The sequence below is a fragment of the Bos javanicus genome, chromosome 16 (assembly GCF_032452875.1).
Source record: "Bos javanicus breed banteng chromosome 16, ARS-OSU_banteng_1.0, whole genome shotgun sequence".
NCBI lineage: Eukaryota > Metazoa > Chordata > Mammalia > Artiodactyla > Bovidae > Bos > Bos javanicus.
This window is the reverse complement of record NC_083883.1, coordinates 73,539,556-73,565,978: the sequence shown is the minus strand read 5'-3', so window position 1 is coordinate 73,565,978 and position 26,423 is coordinate 73,539,556. Positions and strand designations below refer to the sequence as shown.

The following is a 26,423-nucleotide window of genomic DNA, read 5'->3' as shown; positions in this document are numbered from 1 at the left end:
AGTTCCTTCACCAGAAATAGAGACGCCAGTACCTACCTCCCTGACTACCACATGTGTCTGTGAGCAATGAACACAGTAGTTGCCACCTTCTAGATAAATGATAATTCCTATGAATATTATTAGGTTTTTCATTATTCCTTCGGGGGCTTCTCCCCTCCCCCAGCTCTGTTCTGGGGGTCTCTGGGATTCCTTCTGTGTCTGTTCCATTCTCTGCTTCCTGCAGCACAGTCCATTGCTTTCTGTAGGTGGTATAATTGAAAAACCAAAATCTTTGTTTTAATGCATACACACTACTACCTCGCAGTTCTGGCAAATTTACAATCACTGTCCATCATGTCAAGATTTTACCTACGTGGCTGAACAACGTAGCCTTGGTTTTGGTTGAGAGGAGGGAGCATTTCTGTTTGTTATTGTTGTTAAATCTATGTTAAATATAATTATAGGAATTGATCTCATCCAGGTCAGTATAAAATCAGCTGAAACAAATCAGCTCTCCCTGCAGGTATATCTCCCTCTAGAGCTCTGTTCAGAGACTTATGAGTAAATGGAATTTAGGTATCTTGACTTTGATTTTCTCTGAATTATAGAAATATTTCCGGTGAGTCACACAGTAACTGAAGTATCTGATATTTTGGCTTTGTTTCTCTCTCCTCACCTACCCCGTGTCTTTGGTCTGTAAACAGATGCTGGAAAGCATCTTGTCATTTAAAGGTATCCCACAAGAAATTGTATTTAGTATTATATGTCAGGGGGGTGAGCTGAGATGTTTTAGGGTCAGGGCTAGGGTAGACCCGGATGCTAGGGGGACAGTCCCCGGGCCTGCTGGATGCCGGTGTGAGGCCCAAGCACAGTGGCCAGCATGGACACACGTTCTCCCTTCCCTGCTAGAGCAGACCCGGATGGGGCCGGGTGGTGCTCTCCTATGAAGAAGCTCCAGGGACTCGGGCTGGGCGGAGATGGAGGCCTAGAATTGACCATTCCCCACCCCTGTCTTCCCTTTGGCCAGGGGGGTTTGCTGTTTTTAAACCATAACTTTATTAATTTTTGAGTAAATGAGACAGCTAGTATTATAAAAGAACTCCTTTTTTTTTTTTTTTTTGAAAAGTGGTGAAATCCACTCTTCTGGACTCTTAAGAGGAGGAGGTTAGCCCTGTCCTGACCGTTTTGCTATGGTAGAGCAGTGAGCGACTGCATTAGAATCACCTGGCAGGCTCGGTAAATCTGATTGCTGGGCCTCATCCCCAGAACTTCACAGTTGGTGTGTGGGGGTGGGCTGAGAATTTGCATTTTCAGCAAGTTCCCAGAGCCTGAGGCCATGGCTGCCCCAGAGGACATACCCTGGCAAGAATCACTATCATGGAGTAACCCGTGTGTTCCCCATGCTGCGAATGTAAATGATGGCTATTTCGTCAACTCCACCACTGCTGTGACTATCTCCTATTGATATGCTTCTCTTTGTCTTCCTTCCACAGGCATTTTGACGTTGGACTACATGATTTCTTGGTTAGGTAAGCCAATAATTTTAATTTTAGATATCATTGGCATAGCCTGTCTATTATGGAATCCTGAGATGAAAATAAAGCCCTTGTTAAATATCTTGGTGAATAATGGCAACTGTGTAGTTGTCAGGAAAACACTGCCAGCACTGTTATTTGTGTGTGTGTGTGTGCATGCCTCCCAGAGTTACACAAGAGTAGCCAGCCTCTTTAAACAATCAAAGGGATTTATATCTGAAACGGTAGTTACCTAACTATTGCGCTGCTGCAAAGACAAATAGAAAAGTGAAGAGAGCCAGCCTGCATTCATACATTAAACAACCGTCTTGACCAGTCTTCCCTCCACTGAATTTAAGCTTTTTAAAAACGGAATCTACTGGTTCTTTTGAGCTTCCCAGGTGGCTCAGTGGTAAATAACTCACCCACCAATGCAGGAGATGTGGATTCAGTCCCTGGGTCAGGAAGACCTCGTGGAGGAGGAAATGGCAACTCACTCTAGTTTTCGTGTTTGGAGAATTCCATGGCCAGAGGAGCCTGGCGGGCTACAGTCCATGGGGTTGCCAAGAGTAGGATGTGACCAAACAGCAGCTGGTTCTTTACAGTCATTAAGACACCAACTTTGTTCATAATTCAAAGAGATTACACATAGCAGTTTATATCCTAGTATATTGGTGATTTGTTAGCTGAGTTGACTTATGGGGTGTGTTAATTCCAAATAGTTATTAAACAGAGGCTAAGTGGAAACATACCAGAATATTAACAGAGTTGCTAAGAATATGCATATTTTTCCTGCTATAAACTTTGTTATACTTTCTAGATTTTCATTATACTGAGCATGTATTTATTATTCTAATAATGCTGGGAAATGATCATTAAATGTACCTATCAAAAATATATGTGGAAAGCAATAATGGTTGCGGAAGGACTATAAGCTGAAGATTACAAGGAAACCAGGAATCATGTAGAGTGATTTCCTTTCTGCAACTGTTTGGCTCTAAATGCTAATTAATTCTTAGAGTCCACTAATAAACAGTCTTGTAAATCACACGTGATTATTTCTGGGTAGATGTTAACAGTGGTTCAGTTCTCTGCGAGGCACGGCCATCTCCTTGTGGGTAAGATGCTCTCTGAGGAGAAATATACATCTTTGGCATCACCTGGATCCTAAAACAGCAGCATTTCCTCTGTGCTAGATTGCATATGGTGGTGTCCCAAGAGGGGCCATGGCTACCTTGTCCTTTCTCTACGTCCTTATCCAAGGCTGTGCAGTGAAATTGCACAGTGAAATTCCTTGGCCTGGGGAATATGGATTATCCTGGCTTTCTCCAGGCTCTCATACACGGAAGGTTGTGTGTAAACTCTTACCCATGATACATCAAGGGTAAATGTGTTTTAGCAGGAGGGATAAAGGGTCAGTGGTCAGGAAAGGCAGGCATGAGAATTCTGTATCTAAACCCATCATAAAAGCTGCCTGAACGAACTTCAGGGAGTAGATTGGATCTTTTGAGTCAATGTCTTTGGTGCTCCGCGTTACTCCCATACTACTGTTCACACGAGTGCTGTGGTGCCTGCAAGTTTGTACTCGGCAACTTTCTTGAGGGCTGGGAACACATCTTAATTCCCTTTTCATAATTCAGTTATATAGAGAATCGACCCTTCAATTTGTGTAGGGGTGACTGAAGGAGTAAATGCATGAAATGAAGCAGAAAGGACTGGAAGGTGAGGATTACAAGAAGCTGTTTATTTAACGAATAATTATTAAGCCTACCACGTGCCACTTGGTTATTTCTGGGAATTCCATGGTGAGAAAGGGAGACATTTGATTTAAAGCTTTCCCTCAGCTCATTGCTTGCCAGCCTTGTGGTTTGAGCAACCCGAAGTGAGGAGGAGGGGTGGTCCGCTTCTGGGACCCCTCCTCTCCGTCCTTTTTCTGGGCGCCAACCATATCTCCCGTGTTAGGGGAGGAGGCAGAGGGAGTGGTTAAGTGACTCTAATGTAATTGGCGTTGGGATCCCCTGACTGGCAGAAGGCCCTTTTGTGTGAGTGCTAGTAAGATGCTCAATGAGTCACCTTAATCCGTTGTTCTGAGAACCAAGCAGAACTGGGGCTTCTTTCTGCCCTGCCGTCTTCCTGCAGTTTTCCTTTCCTTTCCTCTGGCCTGGGCAGAACAAACCAACACGCCTGTGGTTATCCACTTGGCGAGTAAGAGGTCAGTCTCTCCTTCTGGGAGGCCTGCCCAGTCTCTGGATGAAGTCTCTTCATCACCTCAGCCACCTCCCAGCACGTGTCAGCACTCCCCACTAAGCCAAGAGCCTAAGGATTCTAAATCTCTTCCTGTCTTGCTGTATCTCACGTTCACAGAACCCAGGGTGGCAAGGCTTGAGCTGGGAAGCCGGAAGAAAACTCAAGGGGTGGTAGGAACTGCAGACAAGTTTATTCTCTAATGGTGGTACGGCAGCAAAAGGGCCTTCTCAGATGGGGCTTATACACGTTTACAGAGCAAAAGTGGTCCATGGCCGAGCGGATACATCGTGAGAGACATGCGTGGTGCTCTAAGTGATCTCAGCTGTCACGTGACCGTGTATTTACAAAACGTGGAGCGAGAGGCCTTGGGGGGGCGGTGAGAGAGCCTGACCACCGCCATCTTGGCTCATTTGCTGTTTCCCTGGACTTCCTCTGGCCTCCTCCCAGCTTGGGGATGGGGTGGGACAGGGTGTGGGTGGGGGAGCTGGTTGAGGGAAATAGTCGTTTCTCCATCTCCTAGGAATTCCAGGATGGTGTGGGGGGTGTTACCCCTTTATTTCCAGCTGTCTTTAGAAAGTGGATCCTTTCTGCTCCCATGTTGCAGGTGAGGGTGGGGTGCAGATCGCAGACCTGCTGGGGACTTAGAACTTGGGGACTTGGGCCCTTTAGTGAGAACTGTTTCATCAGCATGTCAGTGTGGAAGCTGGGTTGAAGAGATGAAAGCAGGAGGTGGGGGAATGGCAGCCACAACCCTTTTTAAAGGTTAAGCTGTGATGGGGAGGACAGAAAGACCAGGCAGCTGGTGGAGAGGGTGGTTTGCAGGGGGATTTTGTTTTTCCTTTTTAATTGGAGGAACATTTAGCCGGCAGAAGGTCTTAAGTGCCCTTTAGACTTAAGAAAGTGGTTTCAGTTGGGTGGAGAGGAGCAGCACATAATTGCCAGGGCAATGAGGAAGGGAAGCCTTGAATGGTGATTTAGTGACCTCAGAGGGCCTTGGCATATCAATGGAGAGATTGATGTATCAATAGAGAGATCCCTAGAGGATTAGAAGAATAAGGGGGATGGGGGTGGTTAATACTCCAGGAATCCTTCTCAGTCTGTGATGACCAAGAGAAGAAAATATATTTCCATTTCTAAAAAGAGGACATGTTGGAGAAATTGGCATAGACTTTTTTTTTTTAATTAACTGCAATTATTGACTCCAAGTAACTCTTAACATGTACTCTGGGTTGTCAGGCTGTATTGAATGCTTAGGGTTTGGCAGGAAAGAAACTGCAGCATGCCTGAAATTAATCAGCTTCATCTTTTACGTTGATGGAAGCAATGTCAGCTTCTCTGGAATGACATCAATTTCCACAAAGCCAAGAGCCCTATCTGTGATCTCAACCTAGGCAACTGCAGGGAAGGATATGTTTCCTTTTAAGTTGTTGGTGTGTTTCACTGGGCTGTGGGGCAGGAAGGAGCTGTCACAGTTAATGAAATGTGAGCATTTCTGGTGTTGGCGTTTTATGATGACTGTGGGAAAATTCTGTGCACTCAATCCTTCTGCATCTTATGGAAACCAAAGGGAAGACTTCCTGGAAACAGTAGTCACAAATCACCGAAGAATATTCTCAGAAGAGCATTAGCTAGGGTTCTTAATGTGATGCTACCAAAGAAAAAGGGGAAAAGTGGCCAATCTAGGAAAAGAAACACAGAAGAAAGTTGCTCTTTGATTTTAAATAGGTAACAGGATGACTTGTTTAAATTTAGCTTAGTTAAGTTTTGGCAAGAAAGTAGAATTGATTAGTGATGTTTGGTTTGATTCTTGCTGTTTCATTTTACCCATAACTGTAGCCAGCCCCACCCCTTTTATGAAAGATATACTGGATTTGCTTTGTATCTACCCACCTCCCCCCTTCTAAGTACCTCAGATAGGGGAATCATTTTAAGTGACACAAGACGCTCTCGTGACTTTTAAAGGAAAATCTCAAAACATCCTTCTTACATATTGTCTGAAAGATGAAATTTGTCAGGGGTTTTGTTTTTTAAACAATTACTCCTATGCTTGTGCATGTAAAAAGCAGAAAAATGTTCACCGTGTTTTCTTCTTGCTTTCTGTATTATTTAGCTATTTAATCCATTTTAATACATATTTCAAATAAGAGTCTAACTTAAATACTGGGACTTCCCCGGTGATCCAGTGGTTATGATTTGATGCTTTCACTGCTGTGGGCCCAGGTTCAGTCCCTGTTTGGGGGACTAAGATCCCACAAGCTGTAGATACAGGCAAAAAAAAAAAAAAAAAGGCAATATATGTTTTCTTTACCATCACTTTCCCTTTTTGTTCTAAAGTGCACGTGTGAGCACTTCAGAGCCACTACTTTTGTCCTTAGGAGGATTTTTTTTTCATCGAGTGTGTTTTTATTGGAGGATGGTTGCTTTACAATGTTGTGTTAGTTCCTTCTGCTTAGGAGACTGTTTTGATATCCTGTCAGGACCATCAGAAATGCCAAGTGTGGCGGAGATGCCAGGGGTACACGTTAGGCAAATAGAAAAAGGCAGTGGGCCTCAGGCATGGCCCTGAAGCTGCTCGAGAAGCTCTCCGGAGCTGACACAGTCATTGGAAGATAAATTCCTTTACATAAGCAAGCAGATTCTGCCTAGAGATCCTTCAACATAGTGCAGATTCAGTCCTGTACAAGCTCTAATGTTTCTATGAAACAGCTCCGCTGTGCGCTTTTGAAGCGTGATTTTGTTCCAGCAAAATGGGCCAGCCGCTCACTTCTGTAGTGTCCTTTTCCCCTGGAGGTTGATCCTGGGGCCCGCTTGTCAGAGGGCAGCACACTTCAGTGATGTGTCAATGAATGGTTCACTGAATTCTGAAATGAGCAAAACTGGTTTGGGTTTTCTCTTGGTGACAACCTCTACCTGACCCAGTCACAAAACCAGCCCCACAGCAGAACAGAAGTGTTGTTTGGGCTGAAAACATTGATGTTTTGAGCTTCATGAATCATAGGGTAGTCTGTAACCTCCTTTATTTTGAGCACCCTGAAGTCCACCGCCACATTTGCTGTAGTTTAACAGTAGCAGTCAAAGAGTTGATAAAGAAGTCTGCTCACCATCATTTGAAATTATGTTTTGGGTCATGTGATGCCTGCCTCGCATCTTTAAGAAGCCTAGTAGTCAGATGACTAGTCAGTTCAGTCGCTCAGTCGTGTCTGACTCTTTGCGACCCCATGAACTGCAGCACACCAAGCTTCCCTGTCCATCACCAACTCCCAGAGCTTACTCAAACTCATGTCCATCTCGTCGGTGATGCCATCCACCCATCTCATCCTCTGTCGTCCTCTTCTCCTCCCACCTTCGATCTTTCCCAGCATCAGGATCTTTCCCAATGAGTCAGTTCTTCGCATCAGGTGGCCATAGTATTGGAGTTTCAGCTTCAGCATCAGTCCTTCCAATGGATACACAGGACTGATTTCCTTTAGGATGGACTGGTTTGATCTCCTTGCAGTCCAAGGGACTCTCAAGAGTCTGGTTGAATCTGATCCCTTGCCATCTCTCACATGACATTTTCCTTTCTGCTTCTGGAGAAGGGATATTCACCTTTGTCTGTACTTTGGGCTTCTTATCTCACAGAGTTGTAGTGGGGTATATAATATATGCCACACAGTCAGCTCCATGCCTGGAAACAGTGAGGACTTAGTAGGGCTTAGTTTTTTCCTTCCCCCACCCCCACTTCACCTCTGGAATCAGGGTAACAGGTTTGAGTCCTGGCCCCCTTCCCACCTTGGGGTCACTCACTAACCCTTTCTGAGTTTTTGACAACTTCTCTGACGCTGTCTCTCCCTACTCAGAAGTAGTCAGTGATTCTCTTTTCCCGGGTCAAAACCAGACTAATCCACCCTGTCCGGGGCCCACAGCAGTAGGTCTTCAGGTTCGTTTGTTCCATGGCCGCCTCCAGAAGATCTTCCAAGCCTAGGGATTGAACCCAGGTCTCTTGCAATGCAGGTGGATTCTTTTACCGTCTGAGCCACTGGGGAAGCCCTTTTCCATCTCATCTCACCTTTAATCTTTCGTGTCACTGCCAAATGGGTCCTCGTGCTATTTTCCATCTTTCTTCCCACTCCTGGCTGCTTTTCCTGGCTCATGTGTTCCCCGTGTGTGAAGTGCCCACCTGGCCCCCATATTCAAGTCCGCTTCTTTCAACTCCGTCTCAAATGCTGCTTCCTCCGTTCTTAGCACGTGTCTCCATTTTGGACCTATTGTCTTTTTTTTTTAAACATGTTACACATCAATTATCTCAGCTTTTAAATAATGCAGGGATTGCCAGTTCATTGCTTTACTCTTTTTAAAATGGGAACAGAGTTCATTTGCTTGGTGATAGGGCTGAAACCAGTGTCCCTTGTCTGTAACCCAGGGATGCAGAGCGTAGGGAAGGGGCTGAGCATTTGACAGCATGAATTAAAAAAAAAAAAAAGTTTGAATGAATACATCTTATTTTTAAAAAATGGAACAGAACTTAGTTACTATCTCCTTTTCATTTAATCCATTTATTTATGCAACCAATTAAGTGGTCTAAGCACTATTTCAGAAACTGGGATGAAAGCAGTGATGGGCTAGACAAGGTCTCTGCCCTCCCTTGCCTGCATTGCAGTGGGTGAAGCCAGAGAGTAAATGAGCACGGCATTGCCTGTGATGCGATGGAAGGGCAAGGCGGGGAGCCCCCTTCGATGGCGTGGGCAGGAAGGGCCTCTTGGAGGCAGTAGGTGACACCGGTGAGAGGTGGGTGAGCTGAAGGAGGCAGTGGGGGAGATCTGAGGCCAGGCTGCTCCAGGCACCAGGGCCCTGAGACCAGAAGGAGCCCACTGAGAAATGGAAGGAGGGGGAAGCTCGTGGGGCAGGAGGGTGTGGAGCAAGGAGCCAGAAGTCCAAGATGAGTCTGGAGGAAGAGGTGACAGCCAGGCTGTGAAGAAGAATGGGTTCTGTTTTCGATGCAGTTGGTACCACAGGAGGGTTTTAAGTAGTGGAGTAACAGGATGGATCTGTGACAGGCTGAGCTAGGAATTTAGTGACATTAGCCGTACCATGCTGTTCCCCTGCAAGCTGGAGCTTGGTGACCCAAGAAAAGTCTCTTTGACAGCCAGCTTCTGTGAAAGCCACTCTGTGCTGAGTAACAATAGCCCCAGACGATCCTTTAATTTCTTTGTGCTTTTGTTTGCTTGGTGTGTTGTAAAGGCATCATGATACACATGGCCGAGAAACTGGAGGCAGTGGGATGGTGGTGGAACCCGGCAGTACGCCTTTGGAGAGAGTGGGCTGGCTCTGGAAAGCCCACTGGGATGGGGTTTGCAGCTTTCTCGTGGGCACGCATAGCCATCTTGTCACTTGAGCACCCTCCCTGTGGGGTCTCTGAAGGCCCGGGTCTTAGCCCTCAGCTCCTGTCTCAGGGCTGCTGCTCTTGGATGTCAGCCACCCTCATGACAGGAGACCTCCGTCTAGAGCACCGATCCCCGCTCTGGGCAGCCGGAAGGAGAACACCATCTGGTTTGCACATGAAAGCTGCTGCACAATGAGTCGGGATATTCTTCCCTCATATTCTCTGTTGGTATATTCTCAGTTTTTGTTGAGAACGCAGCCACTTCCTGGCTTCCCCCATCACGACTCCTGTCAAAGACAGCATTTCTCTTTCCCCAGACTCGAACACCTGGAAGGATCTGTGGTCCTTTCCTTTGGAGAATTTTAGGGTAGAAGAGCCTTGATGACTGTGCCCCGCATTACAATACTTTTCAGTTCTTAGACGATTTCTCAGATCCACTCTCGCTTCCTTCCTACCCCTACCACTTCTGAGGAAAAACTTTGCAGAATTATTCATCTTCATGGCTGTGCTATATCAAGTTGTAATTTAGAAAATCTAGATTAAAAAAGAAACTCTTTATCCTCCAAGAGTTGAAATGCATAATTCACTTCCCACCATACATAGCCTTTATCAATATAGATTTTCCAGTGAATACTTGTATCCTTTAAAGAAGTTGAAAAGAGCCCCTGGTGAATTAATTGAAAAAATCTGCAACATCGCCACATAATTTTAAGTGCACAAAGCTCTGGGTCAAGGATGCTGCTGAGCAGGATGGACTGTAAGATCTATGGTCCACACCAGTGAAGGCAGAGTATTTATTCAACAGGACATTTGGTAAGCGGTGGTGGTGGTGTTTTTTGTTGCTGTTTTTTTTTTTTTTAACTCTTTTCCTGATTCCTGGGGATTGTTCTGACTTGTCAGATTTCTGCACTGGATAGAAGCCAGAAACTTGCTTTCCTTTCCAATAAAAGTGTCAGATTCCTTCTCCCCTCTATTTATTTTAATTTTACTTATTTTTTAATTGGTGGAAAATTGCTTTACAATTTTATGTTGGTTTCTACCATACAACATTGGAATCAGTCATAATTTTATATATATATATATACACACACACGCACACACACACACCTTCCCTCTAGAGTCTCCCTCGCCTCCCCCATCCCACCCCTCTAAGTCATCACAGAGCGCCAGGCTGGGTTCCCTGTGTTATTTAGCAACTTCCCACTACCTATTTCACACATGGTAGTGTATATACGGTCAGTGCTACTTTCTCAATTCGTCCCACCCTCACCTTCCTCTGCTGTGTCCACAGGTCGGTTCTCCACTAGGTTCTTCAGTATCATTCTTCTAGATTCCATATGTATTTGTTCATATGTGATGCTTGTTTTTCTTGTTCTGCTTAGCTTCTGCTGGGAATGACACATAAAGGGAGGGGCATGTGGAATGCGTTCTGGTGAGCCGGGCGGCAGTGCTGTCCAGCAGGTGTCTGGGAGGAGCCGCTCGCCTGAGCCCAGTGGCAGGCACAGCAGAGTCCCCATCAGAGCAGTGGTGGTGGGATTTGTCAACAGTGCCTGACTGCCCAGCCCCAAGCCTGGCTTCCAGACCCTCTCTCAGAGGTTGTGCAAGCTGCTGATCCTTCCTTACAAAGTTCCTTTCCTGTTAAAACTAACTAGAGTGGGTTCTGTTATTTGTGGTGAAATATCTGCTGTAGCTACTTAGCAAGTGATGTTTGGGATGTCTCGCTCAGCAGGGGGAGTCCATGATCTTCACTTGGCTTTTCCCGCCAGCTTCTTCGATTCCACGCACCAGAATTGAGCAAAATTGCAGCTATTTTTGCATAACAGAAGCAGCCTGTGGAATGGAGAGGGCAGTGGGTCAGATACTGAAGGCTGTGGCTCTCGTCTGCTTTACCACTCTCTGGCTGCAGTGATTCTGTGCAAGTCACGTCTCCCCTTGGGGCCTTAGTTTTCTTATTTGTAAAATGAGAAAATAATATACCAAATGAACTCTAAGGTCCCTTCCAATATCAGCAGCCTCTGAGCAGCTTTGGTGTTTTTATTATTACAGAGCTGCTTCTGTTGTCCTGACCTGCACTATTTAATACAGTAGCTACTAGCCACTTGTGGCTATTTAAGTGTAAATGGTTTAAAACCCAACAAAATTACAAATCTAGTTCCTTAGCTGCACTGGCCACATTTTAAGTGCTCCATAGCCACATGTAGCTACTGGCTGTCATCTTGGACAAGGCAGATAATAGAACATTTCCATCATCGTAGACATTTTCTTGATGAAACACTGGTCTACATGATAATGACATTTGTCTACTTCCGTTGTAGAGATGCTGGCCATTCTGTTGTATTTCTTCCCGTTTGCTTGAACGATCAACATCCATCTTACTAGCCATTCACGATTCTTCCCGTGGGTGTGCACGCGTGCTCAGTTGTGTCTGACTCTTTGCCACCCTGTGGGTTGCAAGCCACCAGCCCTCTGTCCCTGGGAATCTCCAGGCAAGAATACTGGGGTGGGTTGCCATTGCCTTCATTCAGATTGCCCCAGATAGAATTCCTTATCTACTCTTCCCCTATCCCAACCCCACACTTTGTCCCATCCCTATTCTCCCCATCGTCTTAAAGAGTGGCTCCTCACCCATGTTAACTAAGACAGAAACCTTGGGGTTGGGTTGGAAAGGCTCTTCATCATACCCCCATATCCCCCATTTTGGTCCCTAAATTCCATCAGTTCCTCCTGTTAAATATTAACTGACCATGCCTTGGTGTCCCCATTCATATTGTATGCACTGTGATTGAGCCTCTCCTCGTCTACTTCCCTTCTACTGTGAACCTCATCTTTGCTTTCTTCCTCATTCCAGCCTGTCCCCTCAGCCCACCCCCAAAGGAACTGAATCAAAGTACAGTTTACAGAAAACCCAGAAAAAGGCAGTTTTAATCAGCCATTCTCCTCCCTCCACAGCCATATGTTCAGCTGCCTTTTCCAGACTTAACCATTAGCCTCATGAGCAGCTGTGTTAAACTTCTTTCTGTTCCCTGAACGAGACTCGCTCATTCATTTTCTTCTTGGTATGTGTGTTTGCTTCCTTCTGCCCGTATAGAACTTCTCAGCACCCAGTCTGGAGGTCACCTCTTTTGCAAAGTCCTTGATGACTCCCTGGAGAAGTTAGGTGCTCCCCATGGGGGTGCTCTGCATCTCAAAGGTCATGGTCGGTGGCTTGGGGCTCAGACTGGCATCAGGCTGCCTGAGTTCGAATGCCGGTTGTGTCACTATTGACTCTGACAAATTTGACATCTCTGTGCTTGACTTTCTTCATTGATGTAATGACTGTTCATAATGCCTAATTCATGGGCCTCTATGAGGATTAAGTGACCTAATATGTTTAAAGTGCTTAAAATGGCACTCAGTATAAACTCGAACCCAAAACAATAAAGTAAATGGCAATGGGATCATACTTATTAGTAATTACCTTAAACGTAAATGGGTTGAATGCCCCAACCAAAAGACAAAGACTGACTGAATGGATACAAAAACAAGACCCCTACATATGTTGTCTACAAGAGACCCACCTCAAAACAGGGGACACATACAGACTGAAAGTGAAGGGCTGGAAAAAGATTTTCCATGCAAATTGGGACCAAAAGAAAGCAGGAGTCACAATACTCGTATCAGATAAATTAGACTTTAAAACAAAGGCTGTGAAAAGAGACAAAGAAGGTCACTACATAATGATCAAAGGATCAATCCAAGAAGAAGATATAACAATTATAAATATATATCCACCCAACATGGGAGCACCGCAGTATGTAAGACAAATCCTAACAAGTATGAAAGAAGAAATTAACAATAACACAATAATAGTGGGAGACTTTAATACCCCACTCACACTTATGGATAGATCAACTAAACTGAAAATTAACAAGGAAAAAAAAAAACATGTATCTATAAAGCTCACTAAAGCAAAGCACAGTAAAATGAGGTATGGCAATAAAAGGCATTAAATTTATCAAATAAAAAAATAAAGTGCTGAAAAATTAAAGCTGTCAATTCTGTAATAGATATTCATTGAAAGTATCTTTTGAAATGGGGGTGAAAACACCTTCAGAGAAATGAAAGCTAAGGAAGCATGCACGAGCTATAAAAAATGATCAAGTCCTTTATGAATGATGATAATATCAAAACAAAACTGGGAAATACAGGAAGGAGTAAAGAGCACTACGAACAGTCAATACATGAATAAACATTAGAAACTATTCTCTTAATTTCTTCATGGTAAACTATCAACATTATATTGTGAAATTTTTCAGAAAAAAAAAAAGAATATGGTATGACATAGTTCTGTCTTAGATATTATGCAAGTGGGATGAATACTGAAAATAACTAAAGTACCTCATGGTAAAAAAAAAAAAAAAACATAAAAAAAAAAATGGCACTCAGCCTAGAGTAAGCATTTAATAATTGTTCATTGTTGTCCCCATCACTGGACTTCACTTGACTCCTTCATGTACCGGGATGATAGCAGACTGAATGGTGAGTGATCACACCATCGTAGTTATTTGGGTCATGAAGATCTTTTTGTACAGTTCTTCTGTGTATTCTTGCCACTCTTGTTAATCTCTTCTACTTCTGTTAGGTCCATACCATTTCTGTCTTTATTGTGCCCATCGTTGCATGAAATATCCCCTTTATCTCTAATTTTCTTGAAGAGATCTCTAGTCTTTCCCATTCTATTGTTTTCCTCTATTTCTTTACATTGACTACTGAGGAAGGTTTTATCTCTCCTTGCTATTCTCTGGAATTCTGCATTCAGACACGTATATCTTTCCTTTGCCTTTCACTTCTCTTCTTTTCTCAGTTATTTGTAAGGCCTTCTCGGATGACCATTTTGCCTTTTTGCGTTTCTTTTTCTTGAGGATGATCACTGCCTCCTGTACAATGTTATGAACCTCTGTCCATAGTTCTTGAAGCACTCTATTAAACGTAATTCCTTGAATTTTTTTTTTTGTCACTTCAACTGTATAATGATAAGGAATTTGATTTAGGTCATACCTGAATGGTCCAGTGGTTTTCCATATTTTATTCAATTTAAGTCTGAATTTTGAAATAAGTAGTTCATGATGTGAGCCATGGTCAGCTCCTGGTTTTGTTTTTGCTGACTCTCTAGAGCTTCTCCGTCTTCGGCTGCAAACAATATAATCAATGTGATTTCAGTATTGACCATCTTTTGACTTCCTACTTTTGCATTCCAGTCCCTTGTGATGAAAAGGACATCTCTTTTGGGTGTTAGTTCTGGAAGGTCTTGTAGGTTATCATAGAACCCTTCAACTTCAGCTTCTTTGGCATTAGTGCTTGGGGCAAAGACTTGGATTATTGTGATGTTGAATGATTTGCCTTGGAAACGAACAGAGATCATTCTGTCATTTTTGAGATTGCACCCAAGTTCTGCATTTTAGACTCTCTGGTTGACTACAAGGGCTATTCCATTTCTTGTAAGGGATTCTTGCCCAAAGTAGAAGATACAATGGTCATCTGAATTAAATTCACTCATTCCTGTCTATTTTAATTCACTGATTCCTAAAATGTAGATGTTCACTCTTGCCATCTCCTGTTTGACCACTTCCAATTTATCTTGATTTATGGACCTAACATTCCGGGTTCCTATGAAATAATGCTCTTTACAGCCTCAGACTTTAGTTTCACCACAAGACAGTCACAATTGGGCATTGTTTCTGCTTTGTCTCAGCTTCTTCATTCTTTTTATTTTTTTCTTTTTATTTATTTTTTAATTGAAGGATAATTGCTTTACAGAATTATGTTGTTTTCTCTCAAACCTCAACCAGATTCAGCCATAGGTATCCACGTATCCCCTCCCTTTTGAACTTCCTCCCATCTCCCTCCCCATCTCACCCCTCTAGGTTGATACAGAGCCCCTGTTTGAGTGTTTTAGCCATACTGCAATTTCCCGTTGGCTATCTATTTTGCATATGGTAATATAAGAGTCCATGTTACTCTCTCCATACATCTCCCCCTCTCCTCCCCTCCCCCCATGTCCATAAGTCTATTCTCTATGTCTGTTTCTCCATTGCTGCCCTGTAAGTAAATTCTTCAGTACTATTTTTCTAGATTCTGTGTATATGCATTAGAATACGATATTTATCTTTCTCTTTCTGACTTACTTCACTCTGTATAATAGGTTCTAGGTTCATCCACCCATTAGAACTGACTCAAAGGCACTCCTTTTTATGGCTGAGTAATATTCCATTGTGTATATGTACCACAACTTCTTTATCCATTCATCTGTCGATGGGCATCTAGGTTGTTTCCGTGTTCTATTGTAAATAGTGCTGCAGTGAACAATGGGATACTTGTGTCTTTTTAAATTTTGGCTTCCTCGGTATATGCCTAAGAGTGGGATTGCTGGGTCATATGGTGGTTTTATTCCTAGTTTTTTAAGGAATCTCCATAGTGTCTTCCATAGTGACTGTATCAATTTACATTCCCACCGACAGTGCAAGAGTGTTCCCTTTTCTGCACACCCTCTCCATCATTTATTGTTTGTAGACTTTTTGATGATGGCCATTCTGACCGGTGTGAGGTGATATCTTGTCATAGTATTGATTTGGATTTCTCTCATAATGAGCAATACTGAGCATCTTTTCATATGTTTGTTAGCCATCTGTATGTCTTCTTTGGAGAAATGTCTGTTTAGGTCTCTTTCCCACTTTTTGATTGGGTTGTTTGTTTTTCTGGTATTGAGTTGTATGAGCTGCTTATATATTTTGGAAATTAATCCTTTGTCAGTTGTCTCATTTGCTATTATTTTCTCCCACTCTGAGGGCTATCTTTTCACCTTGCCTATAGTTTCCTTTGCTGTGCAGAAACTTTTAAGTTTAATCAGGTCCCACTTGTTTACTGTTGTTTTTATTTCTGTTACTCTAGAAGGTGGGTCATAGAGGATCTTGCTTTGATTTATGTCATCGAGTGTTCTGCCTATGTTTTCCTCTAATAGTTTTTTGGTTTCTGGTCTTGCATTTAGGTCTTTAATCCATTTTGACTTTATCTTTGTGTATGGTGTTAGGAAGTGTTCTAATTGCATTCTTTTACATGTAGCTGTCCAGTTTTCCCAGCACCAGTTATTGAAGAGGCTGTCTTTGCCCCATTGTACATTCTTGCCTCTTTTGTCAAAAGAAGGTACCCATACGTGCATGGGTTTATTTCTGGGATTTCTGTCTTGTTTCATTGGTCTGTGTTTCTGTTTTTGTGCTAGTACCATACTGTCTTGATGACTGCAGCTTTGTAGTATAATCTGAAATCAGGAAGGTTGATTCCTCCACCTCCATTCTTCTTTTTTAAGACTGCTTTGGCTATTCAGTGTCTTTTATGTTTCCATATGAGTTGTTAAATTTTTTTCTCCTATTTCTGTGAAAAATGTCATTGGTAATTTGATAGGGATCCTGTTGAATATGTAGATTGCATTTGGTAGTATAATCATTTTCACAATATTGATTCTTCCTATCCAGGAACATGGAATATCTCTCCATCTGTTTATGTCATCTTTGATTTCTTTCAACAGTGTCTTATAATTTTCTGTGTACAGTTCTTTTGTCTCCTCAGGTAAGTATATTCCTAGATAATTTATTCTTTTTGTTGCAATGGTGAATGGGACTTATTCCTTAATTTCTCTTTCTGATTTTTCATTGCTAGTGTATAGAAATACAAGTGATTTCTGTGTATTGATTTGTATCCTGCAACTTTGCTAAATTCACTGATTAGCTCTAGTAATTTTCTGATACTATCTTTAGGATTTTCTGTGTACACGATCATGTCATCTGCAAACAGAGCTTTACTTCTTTTCTGATCTGGATTCCTTTTATTTCTTTTTCTTCATTGATTGCAGTAGCTAGGACTTCCAGAACTATCTTGAATAATAGTGGGGAAAGTGGGCACCCTTGTCTTGTTCCTGATCTTAGGGGGAATACTTTCAGTTTTTCACCATTGAGAATAATGTTTGCTGTAGGCTTATCATATATGGCCTTTACTATGTTGAGGTAGGTTCCTTCTATGCCAATTTTTTGAAGAGGTTTAATCATAAACGGGTGCTGAATTTTGTCAAAGGCTTTTTCTGCATCTATTGAGATTATCATATGGTTTTTATCTTTCAGTTTGTTAATATGGTGTATCACCTTGATTGATTTGCATATATTGAAGAATCTTTGCATCCCTGGAATAAACCCAACTTGATCATGGTGTATGAACTTTTTGATGTGTTGCTGAATTCTGTTTGCTAAAATTTTGTTGAGGATTTTTACATCTATGTTTATTAATGATATTGGCTTGTAGATTTTTTTTGTGTGTGTTGTCTTTGTCTGTTTTTGGTATCAGGTTGATGGTGGTCTCATAGAATGTGTTTGGAAGTGTGTTCCTTCCTCTGCAATATTTTGAAAGAGTTTTAGAAGGCCAGGCATTAGCTCTTCTCCAAATGTTTGATAGAATTCTCCTGTGAGGCCATCTGGTCCTGGGCTTTTGTTTTTTTGGGAGATTTTTTATCACAGTTTCAATTTCAGTGCTTGTAATTGGTTTGTTCATAATTTCTATTTCTTCCTGGTTCAGTCTTGGAAGACTGAACTTTTCTAAGAATCTGTCCGTTTCTTCCAGGTTATCCATTTTATTGACATATAGTTGTTCATAATCTCTTTTTTTTTAATTTTTCTACAGATAGTTTTTGCCATTTATTTTAAATCTCTTCATTGTGAGCTATAGCAGTCATAGAGAAAAGTATATAGAACATAATACACAATTTAATTTTTCTGCAAAGTAAATGCATCAGGTCAAGAAGTAAAACACTGCTATCCCAGCCCGCCCCCCAATCCCTCCTATATATCCCTTCTCCGCTGCAGTTCCCCCTTTCAAAGATCGTCTCTGTCCTGACGTTTATGGTCAGTCACGTCTTTGTTTTCCTTTAAAATTTGACTGTATAAATAGACATCCATGGACAATATTGTTTGAGTTTTTTATGTCAGAGTCTTTAAGTGTGTAGAAGTGGATCCATCAGCATGTGTTCTTTGTGTCTGGCTGCTTTTATCAACACTGTGTGTGTGAGGTTCCTGCACATTGTTGCACACAGCTGTAGTTAATTTTCACTCTAGTCAGTATTTGGGCAATCAACAGGTGTTTACACATCCACCTAGCTTGTTACCTGTTTAGGGATTTGATGACTACATCAGCTCTGAGCATTCTCACCTGTGTCTCTCTGTATTCAAGTTCACACATTTAAGTAGGCTGGATACCTTGGAGTAGAATGACCAAGTCATAGGTTATGTTCCTTTAACTTTACTGGATGATGATAAGTCATAATCTCTTATAATCCTTTGTATTTCTGCATTGTCTGTTGTAATCTTTTTTCATTTCTAATTTTATTGATTTGATTCTTCACTCTTTTTTCTTTATTAGTCTGGCCAAAGGTTTGTCAATTTTGTTTAACTTCTCAAAGAACCAACTTTTAGTTTTATTAATCTTTACTAACTACTGTTTCTTTCATTTCTTTTTATTTCTGCTCAGATCTTTATGATTTCTTTCCTTCTATTAATTTTAGGTTTTTTTTTTTTTTGTCTTCTTTTTCCAGTTGTTTTAGGTATAAAGTTATATTGCCTGTTCGATGTTTTTCTTGTTTCTTCAGGTAGGATTGTATTGCTATAAACTTCCCTTTTAGAATTGCTTTTGCTGCATCCCTTAGGTTTTGAGTTGTCATGTTTTCATTGTCATTTCAGCCTCTTCATTCTTTCTGGGGCTATTTCTCCACTCTTCTCTAGTAGCATATTGGGAACCTACTGACCTGGTGGGTTTAGTTTTCAGTGTCATATATTTTTGCTTTTTGGTACTGTTCTTGGGGTTCTCACTGAACCCTATGGTCGACACTGAAGTCAGATTGATTATATTCTTTGCAGCCAAAGATGGAGAAGTTCTATACAGTTAGCAAAAACAAGACTGGGAGCTGACTGTGGCTCAGATCATGAACTCCTTATTGCCAAATTCAGACTGAAATTGAAGAAAGTGGGAAAAACCACTACACCATTCAGGTATGACCTAGATCAAATCCCTTATGAGTATACAGTAGAAGTAAGAAATAGATTTAAGGGACTAGATCTGACAGAGTGCCTGATGAACTATGGATGGAGGTTTGTGACATTGTACAGGAGACAGGAATCAAGACCATCCCCAAGAAAAAGAAATGCAAAAAGCAAAATGGCTATCTGAGGAGGCCTTACAAATAGCTGTGAAAAGAAGAGAAGCCAAAAGCAAAGGAGATAAAGGAAGGATATACCCATTTGAATGCAGAGTTCCAAAGAATAGCAAGGAGAGATAAGGAAGCCTTTCTCAGTGATCAAGGAAAAGAAATAGAGGAAAACAACAGAATGGGAAAGACTAGAGATCTCTTCAAGAAAATCAGAGATACCAAAGGAACATTTCATGCAAAGATGGGCTCAATAAAGGACAGAAATGATATGGACCTAACAGAAGCAGATGGTATTAAGAAGAGGTGGCAATAATACACAGAAGAACTGTACAAAAAAAATCTTCATGACAAAGATAATCACAATGGTGTGATCATTCACCTAGAGCCAGACATGCTGGAATGTGAAGTCAAGTGGGCCTTAGGAAGCATCATTACGAACAAAGCTAGTGGAGGTGATGGAATTCCAGTTGAGTTATTTCAAATCCTGAAAGATGATGCTGTGAAAGTGCTGCACTCAATATGCCAGCAAATTTGGAAAACTCAGCAGTGGCCACAGGACTGGAAAAGGTCAGTTTTCATTCCAATCCCAAAGAAAGGCAATGCCAAAGAAAGTTCAAACTACTGCACAATTGCACTCATCTCACAGGGTAGTAAACTAATGCTCAAAATTCTCCAAGCCAGGCTTCAGCAATACGTGAATCATGAACTTCCAGATGTTCAAGCTAGTTTTAGAAAAGACAGAGGAACCAGAGGTCAAATTGCCAACATCCACTGGATCATCGAAAAAGCAAGAGAGTTCCAGAAAAACATCTATTTCTGCTTTATTGACTACACCAAAGTCTTTGACTGTGTGGATCACAATCAACTGTGGAAAATTCTGAAAGAGATGGGAATACCAGACCACCTGACCTGCCTCTTGAGAAACCTGTATGCAGGTCAGGAAGTAACAGTTAGAACTGGACATGGAACAACAGACTGGTTCCAAATAGGAAAAGGAGTACGTTAAGTCTGTATATTGTCACCCTGCTTATTTAACTTATATGCAGAGTACTTCATGAGAAACGCTGGACTGGAGGAAGCACAAGCTGTATCAAGATTGCCGGGAGAAATATCAATAACCTCACATATGCCGATAACACCACCCTTATGGCAGAAAGTGAAGAAGAACTAAAGAGCCTCTTATGAAAGTGAAAGAGGAGAGTGAAAAAGTTGGCTTAAAGCTCAACATTCAGAAAAGTAAAATCATGGCATCCCATCCCATCACTTCATGGCAAATAGATGGGAAACAGTGGAAACAGTGTCAGACTTTATTCTTCTGGGCTCCAAAATCACTGCAGATAGTGATTGCAGCCATGAAATTAAAAGACGCTTACTCCTTGGAAGGAAAGTTATGACCAACCTAGATAGCATATTCAAAAGCAGAAACATTACTTTGCCAACAAAGGTCCGTCTAGTCAAGGCTATGATTTTTCCAGTGGTCGTGCATGGATGTGAGAGTTGGACTATTAAGAAAGCTGAGCACCGAAGAATCGATGCTTTTGAACTGTGGTGTTGGAGAAGACTCTTGAGAGTCCCTTGGACTGCAAGGAAATCCAACCAGTCCATCCTAAAGGAGATCAGTCCTGGGTATTCATTGGAAGGACTGATGTTGAAGCTGAAACTCCAGTACTTTGGCCACCTGATGCGAAGAGCTGACTTATTGGAAAAGACCCTGATGGTTGAAAAGATTGAGGGTAGGAGGAGAAGGGGACGACAGGGGATGAGATGGTTGGATGGCGTCACGGACTCGATGGACATGGGTTTGGGTAGACTCAGGGAGTTGGTGATGGACAGGGAGGCCTGGCGTGCTGCGATTCATGAGGTCGCAAAGAGTTGGACACAACTGAGCAACAGAACTGAACTGATGGGGTTCTCAGCAAGAATGCTGAAATGGTTTGCCATACCCCTCTCCAATGCACCACATTTTGTCAGAACTCTCCACCATGACCCGTCTGTCTCTGATGGCCCTACACGGCATGGCTCATAGTTTCATTGAGTTAGACAAGATTGTGATCCATGTGATCAGTTTGATTAGTTTTCTCTGATTGTGGCTTTCATTCTATCTGCTCTCTGGTGGATGAGGATAAGAGGCTTGTTCAAGCTTCCTGATGGGAGGGACTGACTATTCCAAAAACTGGGTCTTGTTCTGGTTGTCAAGGCCATGCTCAATAAGTCTTTAGTCCATTTTCTGTTGATGGGTGGGGCTTTGTTCCCTTCCTGTAGTTCGGCCTGAGGCCAAACTGTGGGAGGGGTAATGGTGGTAATGGGGACCCCTTCAAAAAGACTTATGCTAGCCTCCCAGGACTGTTGTAGTCAGTGCCTCTGACCCCATGGCAGGCCACTGTCAACCCTTGCCTCTGCCAGAGATTCCCAAGCACAGACAGGCCAGTCTGAATCAGTCTCTCGTGGGGTCACTGGTCCTTTCTCCTGGGTCCTGGTGCACACAAGATTTTGTTGTGCTCTCCAAGAGTCTCTGTTTCCCTAGCCCTGTGGAAGTTCTGTGATTAAATCCCACTGGCCTGCAAAGTCAATTCCCTGAGGGTTCCCAGTCCCTTTGCCATATCCCTTCGTTGGTAAATCTGTTGTGGGGCCTGAACTTTTCACAGCAGTGCAAGCACTTCTTTGGTATAATTGTTCTTCAGTTTGTGGGTTGTCTGCTAGGTGGCTCTACGGGGCTAATGGTGACCTCCTCCAACAAGACTTACACCACACGCCGTGCCTCCCAGGACTGCTATAGCCAGAGCCCCTGTCCACGTGCAGGCCACCGCAGACCCATGCCTCCACAAAAGTGAACTGAAGTGAAGTCGCTCAGTCGTGTCCTGCTCTTTACGACCCCGTGGACTGTAGCCCACCAGGCTCCTCCGTCCATAGGATTCTCCCAGGTGAGAACACTGGAGTGGGTTGCCATTTCCTTCTCCAGGGGAGCTTCCCGACCCAGGGATCGAACCCAGGTCTCCCGCATTGCAAGCAGACGCTTTAGCCTCTGAGCCACCAGGGAAGCCCAATGCCTCCACAGGAGACCCTCAAACACTCAATGGCAGATCTGGCTCAGTCTCTTTTGGGTTTCCTGGGTCCTGGTGCACACAGGTTTTGTTTGTGTCCTCCCGGTGTCTCTGGCGGGTATGAGGTTTGATTTTAAACGTGATTGCACCCCTCCTACTGCCTTTTGCAGCTTCTCCTTTGCCCTTGGTCATGGGGTATCTTTTTTTTGGTGGATTCCGACATTCTCCTGTCAGTGGTTGTTCAGTAGCTAGTTGCAATTTTGGTGTTCTTGCGAGAGAAGATGAGCGCACATCTTCATACTCCACTGTCTTGGATTCCGGATTCCTGGGAAAGTATGGCTGTAGTTAAGAATTACTTATGCATGTTACCCTAGCACGTCTGAAATCCTCACTTAGACAGTGGAATTGATGTATTGAAGGGAGAAGACCTTTGGTAGAAAAATGCATAGTGTATCCTATTAATTAATATACTAGAATGGGAGGGTACTTTATCATTGATAAGTCAATAACAGTAATAATGTCAACATTTAAGATGACTACTCTTGTATTAATCAGAGAAGATTCATTTGCAATCAGAAAACCTCTACCCAAATGAGAAAGATGGGTGATCGTACCATCAGTGAACTAGGAGTTTGGCATACCCTGCAGTCTGTAGGAATGAGGATGTGCTGATGTACCAGGGAGTAGGTATGAAGCTTCAAGTCAGTGTAGTTAGTGATTTTCTTCTCCAGCTTTTGTTTTGGGGGATTGTTAAAATCCTGGTGTGCTTGTGGGAATATGTTACTCATTTGAACATTAACAGTTAGTAAGTGCCGTCTTGGAACCTCGGGATGGTTCCAAGTGTTAGTTGCTATATAAGATCAAGGTCTGTTGCAGTGAGGATGATTTCTTCTATTAAGTTGGTGGACATCACACAGAACATCAAAGCAAGAACAGCTATGAGGAAGGGGGTCGACCTGCTGTGAAGGAGGGACATGGTCTGGCACCGCCTAGTTCCAAAAGATCAATGTTTTCCAAGAGTTGTTAAAAAAATTTTTTTTTTTTTTGCTTCCTGAGTGTAGTGGACATATGCTTCATACTCTGGCTGTTCAGTACCTTTTGAATGTCTTTCTGGCTTTGCAAAATGCCTGTCCTTCTGAACTCTACTTCCTCAAAGTACAAGTCAGTAGTCACTTTCTCGGTCTCCTTGGCAGCTAGTGCCAGAATGTATCCCAGGCTCTGTATCTCAGATGCATTAGAAGGATACCTTTGGAAGTGAGTCAGGAGAGGCATCCCACGGAAGTGTTTCTGGCGAGGGTGGCAGTGGCATCTGCAGTAGGGTCTGCCGGAACCGTCTGGTGGATCAGTCATCTCCCAGCCTGAGTCCCTGGCCCACCAGATACCTGATGGGCCAGGACCTAATGCCCTGTAAGAAATCTCTATTCTGCCTCAGTTAGCTAGAGTGGATTCTGTTGTTTACAACTAAAAACTCTGAATGGTGTATGAGACTCTTAAGCATGAACAGACCAGGCTGTAACCAGTTCTGTTCTCACAGCAACTCCCCATGCTGATGAGGGACCATGAGAATCTCAAGGTAATTGGATAAAGTTTCATCCTCTTGATTGTGCTGCCAATTCAAGGCGTTTCTGCTGTAATGTGAGGCATACAAACGTGAAAAATATGGTTACATGAAATGGCACACAAAAAGGATAATAGGATTTATGGAAAAATAGAGTTGGATAGGTCACCTCAAATATATGAAACGCCGTCTAGAACACTAAGAAAAACCATAACAATCCTAACAAGACTAGCAGCTCAATTGGAAAGCCACACTGAATTGCTAGGCAACAAATATTCTAGGAAGTATAAGCGTTTGCCTTAAGAGGTGAGGGTACATGGATAGAAGGGGGGATGCAGGCTGCTGAGCTCTGAAGATGAGGGTAGAGGGAGGTGGGGATAAGTACTTGGAGGCTTTACACAAATTTGAGTGGTGACAGAGAAGGCTGCCCCTGGATGCTTGTTTTGTGGTGGCCTTTTACACTGCGTCTTTGAGAACTGTGCACTCCATGCGTCTGTAAGAGAACACGTGACCCCACTAGGTCAGTGGGAAAACAGAGCAGAAGAACGGGTACCTGGCACAGTGAGGTAGTCGACTTTGTTTGTGAGCTTTGTTTTCAGAGGCTTTTATGTGTATTTTCATGCTAAGGGACTTCTCTGCTGATCCAGTGGTTAGGACTTCAAGCTCCCAATGCAGGGGGCCTAGGTTCAATCCCTGGTGAGGGAACTAGATCCCACAGGCCACAACGAAGAAAGATTCCATGTGCCGCAACTAAGACCAGGCACAGTCAAATAAACAAGTAAATACTAAACATATGCTAAGAACAAATACATGTCAGCTGATACAGTTTATGTTTTATCTGGACACTGTTCTCTTACTATCAATGACAGATATACTGTGGTATTTAGAGAAGTGTGCTGTAGTCGGTGAGTATACTTGAAAGTGTTCTCTAAACCTTAAAAGCTGGAGGACCCTTGGCCTGTAGATAAAGGGACAGTGGGAGAAAGGATTATTTAAAAGGAGGAACCCCAGGAGAAGCGTGGACTGTCTTATTGCTGAAGGCAAGAGCTGTGGCCTCGCATAGCAGTTAGAGACACAGGCTTTGGATAGACCACCTGGGTTTGAGTCCCTCTTCTCCCACATGCTGGGTCTGAGCCCTGGTTTGATCATCTGTAAAACGAAGATAATGAAGATTGTACCTTAGACTTGTTGGTGCATGCGAAGTCCTTGGGGCAGTCCCTTGAATGATGGCTGCTGTTGACTTCTCACCCATCATCTACGTTATAGTTGGCTTCAAGGATAGGAAAGCTTGCATGAAAAACTTGCTGTCAGGGTCTAACCCATAATAGGCATTCCGTCCACATCTGTTGAATTTGAATCCAGTGAGAAAAATCCACAGAGACTGCAACCAGCACTGTTTCCTCCTACCAAGTCTGTGTGGAAACTGTTTTCTTGGCCAGGATGAGATGCTGTGTTGGGGGAACTGATCTGGGAGCACATGCTGGACTGGTGGTCTGTGAGTCCTGGGTGCCTGGGGATAACAGAAAACCCCAGGGAAGGTCAGACCTTCAGAGCAGAGCCTGAGTAGGAAGAACAATCCGCCACCAGCCTGGTTTCCATTGTGACCAGGCCGTTTCAATGAAAAGCGCTTTAGATGCTGGAAGCCCACAGCATCTGTTTCTAGTTGAAAGGTTATTTACAGACAGTATGTTTTTCACAGTGACATTTGTATGTGTTTATTAATACAGAGCCTATTGCAGTAAAACTCATTTTGGAAATGGAAATAGATAATTATTCTTGAAGCTTTTAATCATTTTTTAAGCAAAATAATGAACTGGAAAGCATTTAGCTGAGGAAGAGCATCTGATTACCCAGCCAGATTATTCAGTTGGGATGAGATGCAAATATATATTATCTCCTTCTGCTCTCTGCTCTCCTCTCTCCCGGGGCAGGGAGAGGGGAGGCTCCTCATTTTGTCTCTAGGTTCTGTGATATTTTTCAGTCACAACTGATGCTTCAGAGGCCCATGATTCTTGTCCTGGCTTCTCCATTCATCTCATGGCTTTGGGAAAGTCACTTTGTTTCTGGGCATCAGTTACTCATCTGTAAAATACCTCATGGTCTCTTCTAGCTCTGACCCTATGTCACTGTAGAAATCTGTGCCTTGGTGAAAGTGGAAAAACTCCTGTTAGCACTTGAGCCATCCAAGAACTCTGGTCTTTTTGAAGCCCCAGACTGGAGTAAAGATACTAGATTTTCTGTTTTATTCAGTGCCATGCACAGAGCTCCTACAACATGCAGAGTACGTTAAGACCAGTGAGGGGACAGAAGAATAAGCAACTGCTTAAATTTCCTGTGGTCTAGTTGGAGAGGAAAAACAAACGTTTATGACATAATCAGAAGGATTAAGGCAGCTAGAATTGCCAGGGCTCAAGCTTTCTCTGTTGTGAATGTGGAAGGAAGAGAGTCCTCGTGGGCAATCTAGGGCATGGCACAAATCCCTAAGGACAGTATTTACAAC

General features: G+C 42.9%; 1 protein-coding gene across 8 annotated transcripts in view; it reads left to right on the top strand.

The window, feature by feature from the left end:
- Positions 1–26,423, top strand: part of HHAT (hedgehog acyltransferase) — a 352,361-nt gene that overhangs the window by 171,512 nt on the left and 154,426 nt on the right. For all 8 annotated transcript variants that reach the window (XR_009730102.1, XR_009730101.1, XM_061383599.1 and 5 more), the window contains one exon: positions 1,473–1,508. Coding sequence is in view for 6 of the 8 variants with exons in the window: in XM_061383599.1 (XP_061239583.1) it covers positions 1,473–1,508 (36 nt within the window). In the remaining 2 variants the exon portion in view is untranslated. The remainder of the gene's footprint in view (positions 1–1,472; positions 1,509–26,423) is intronic.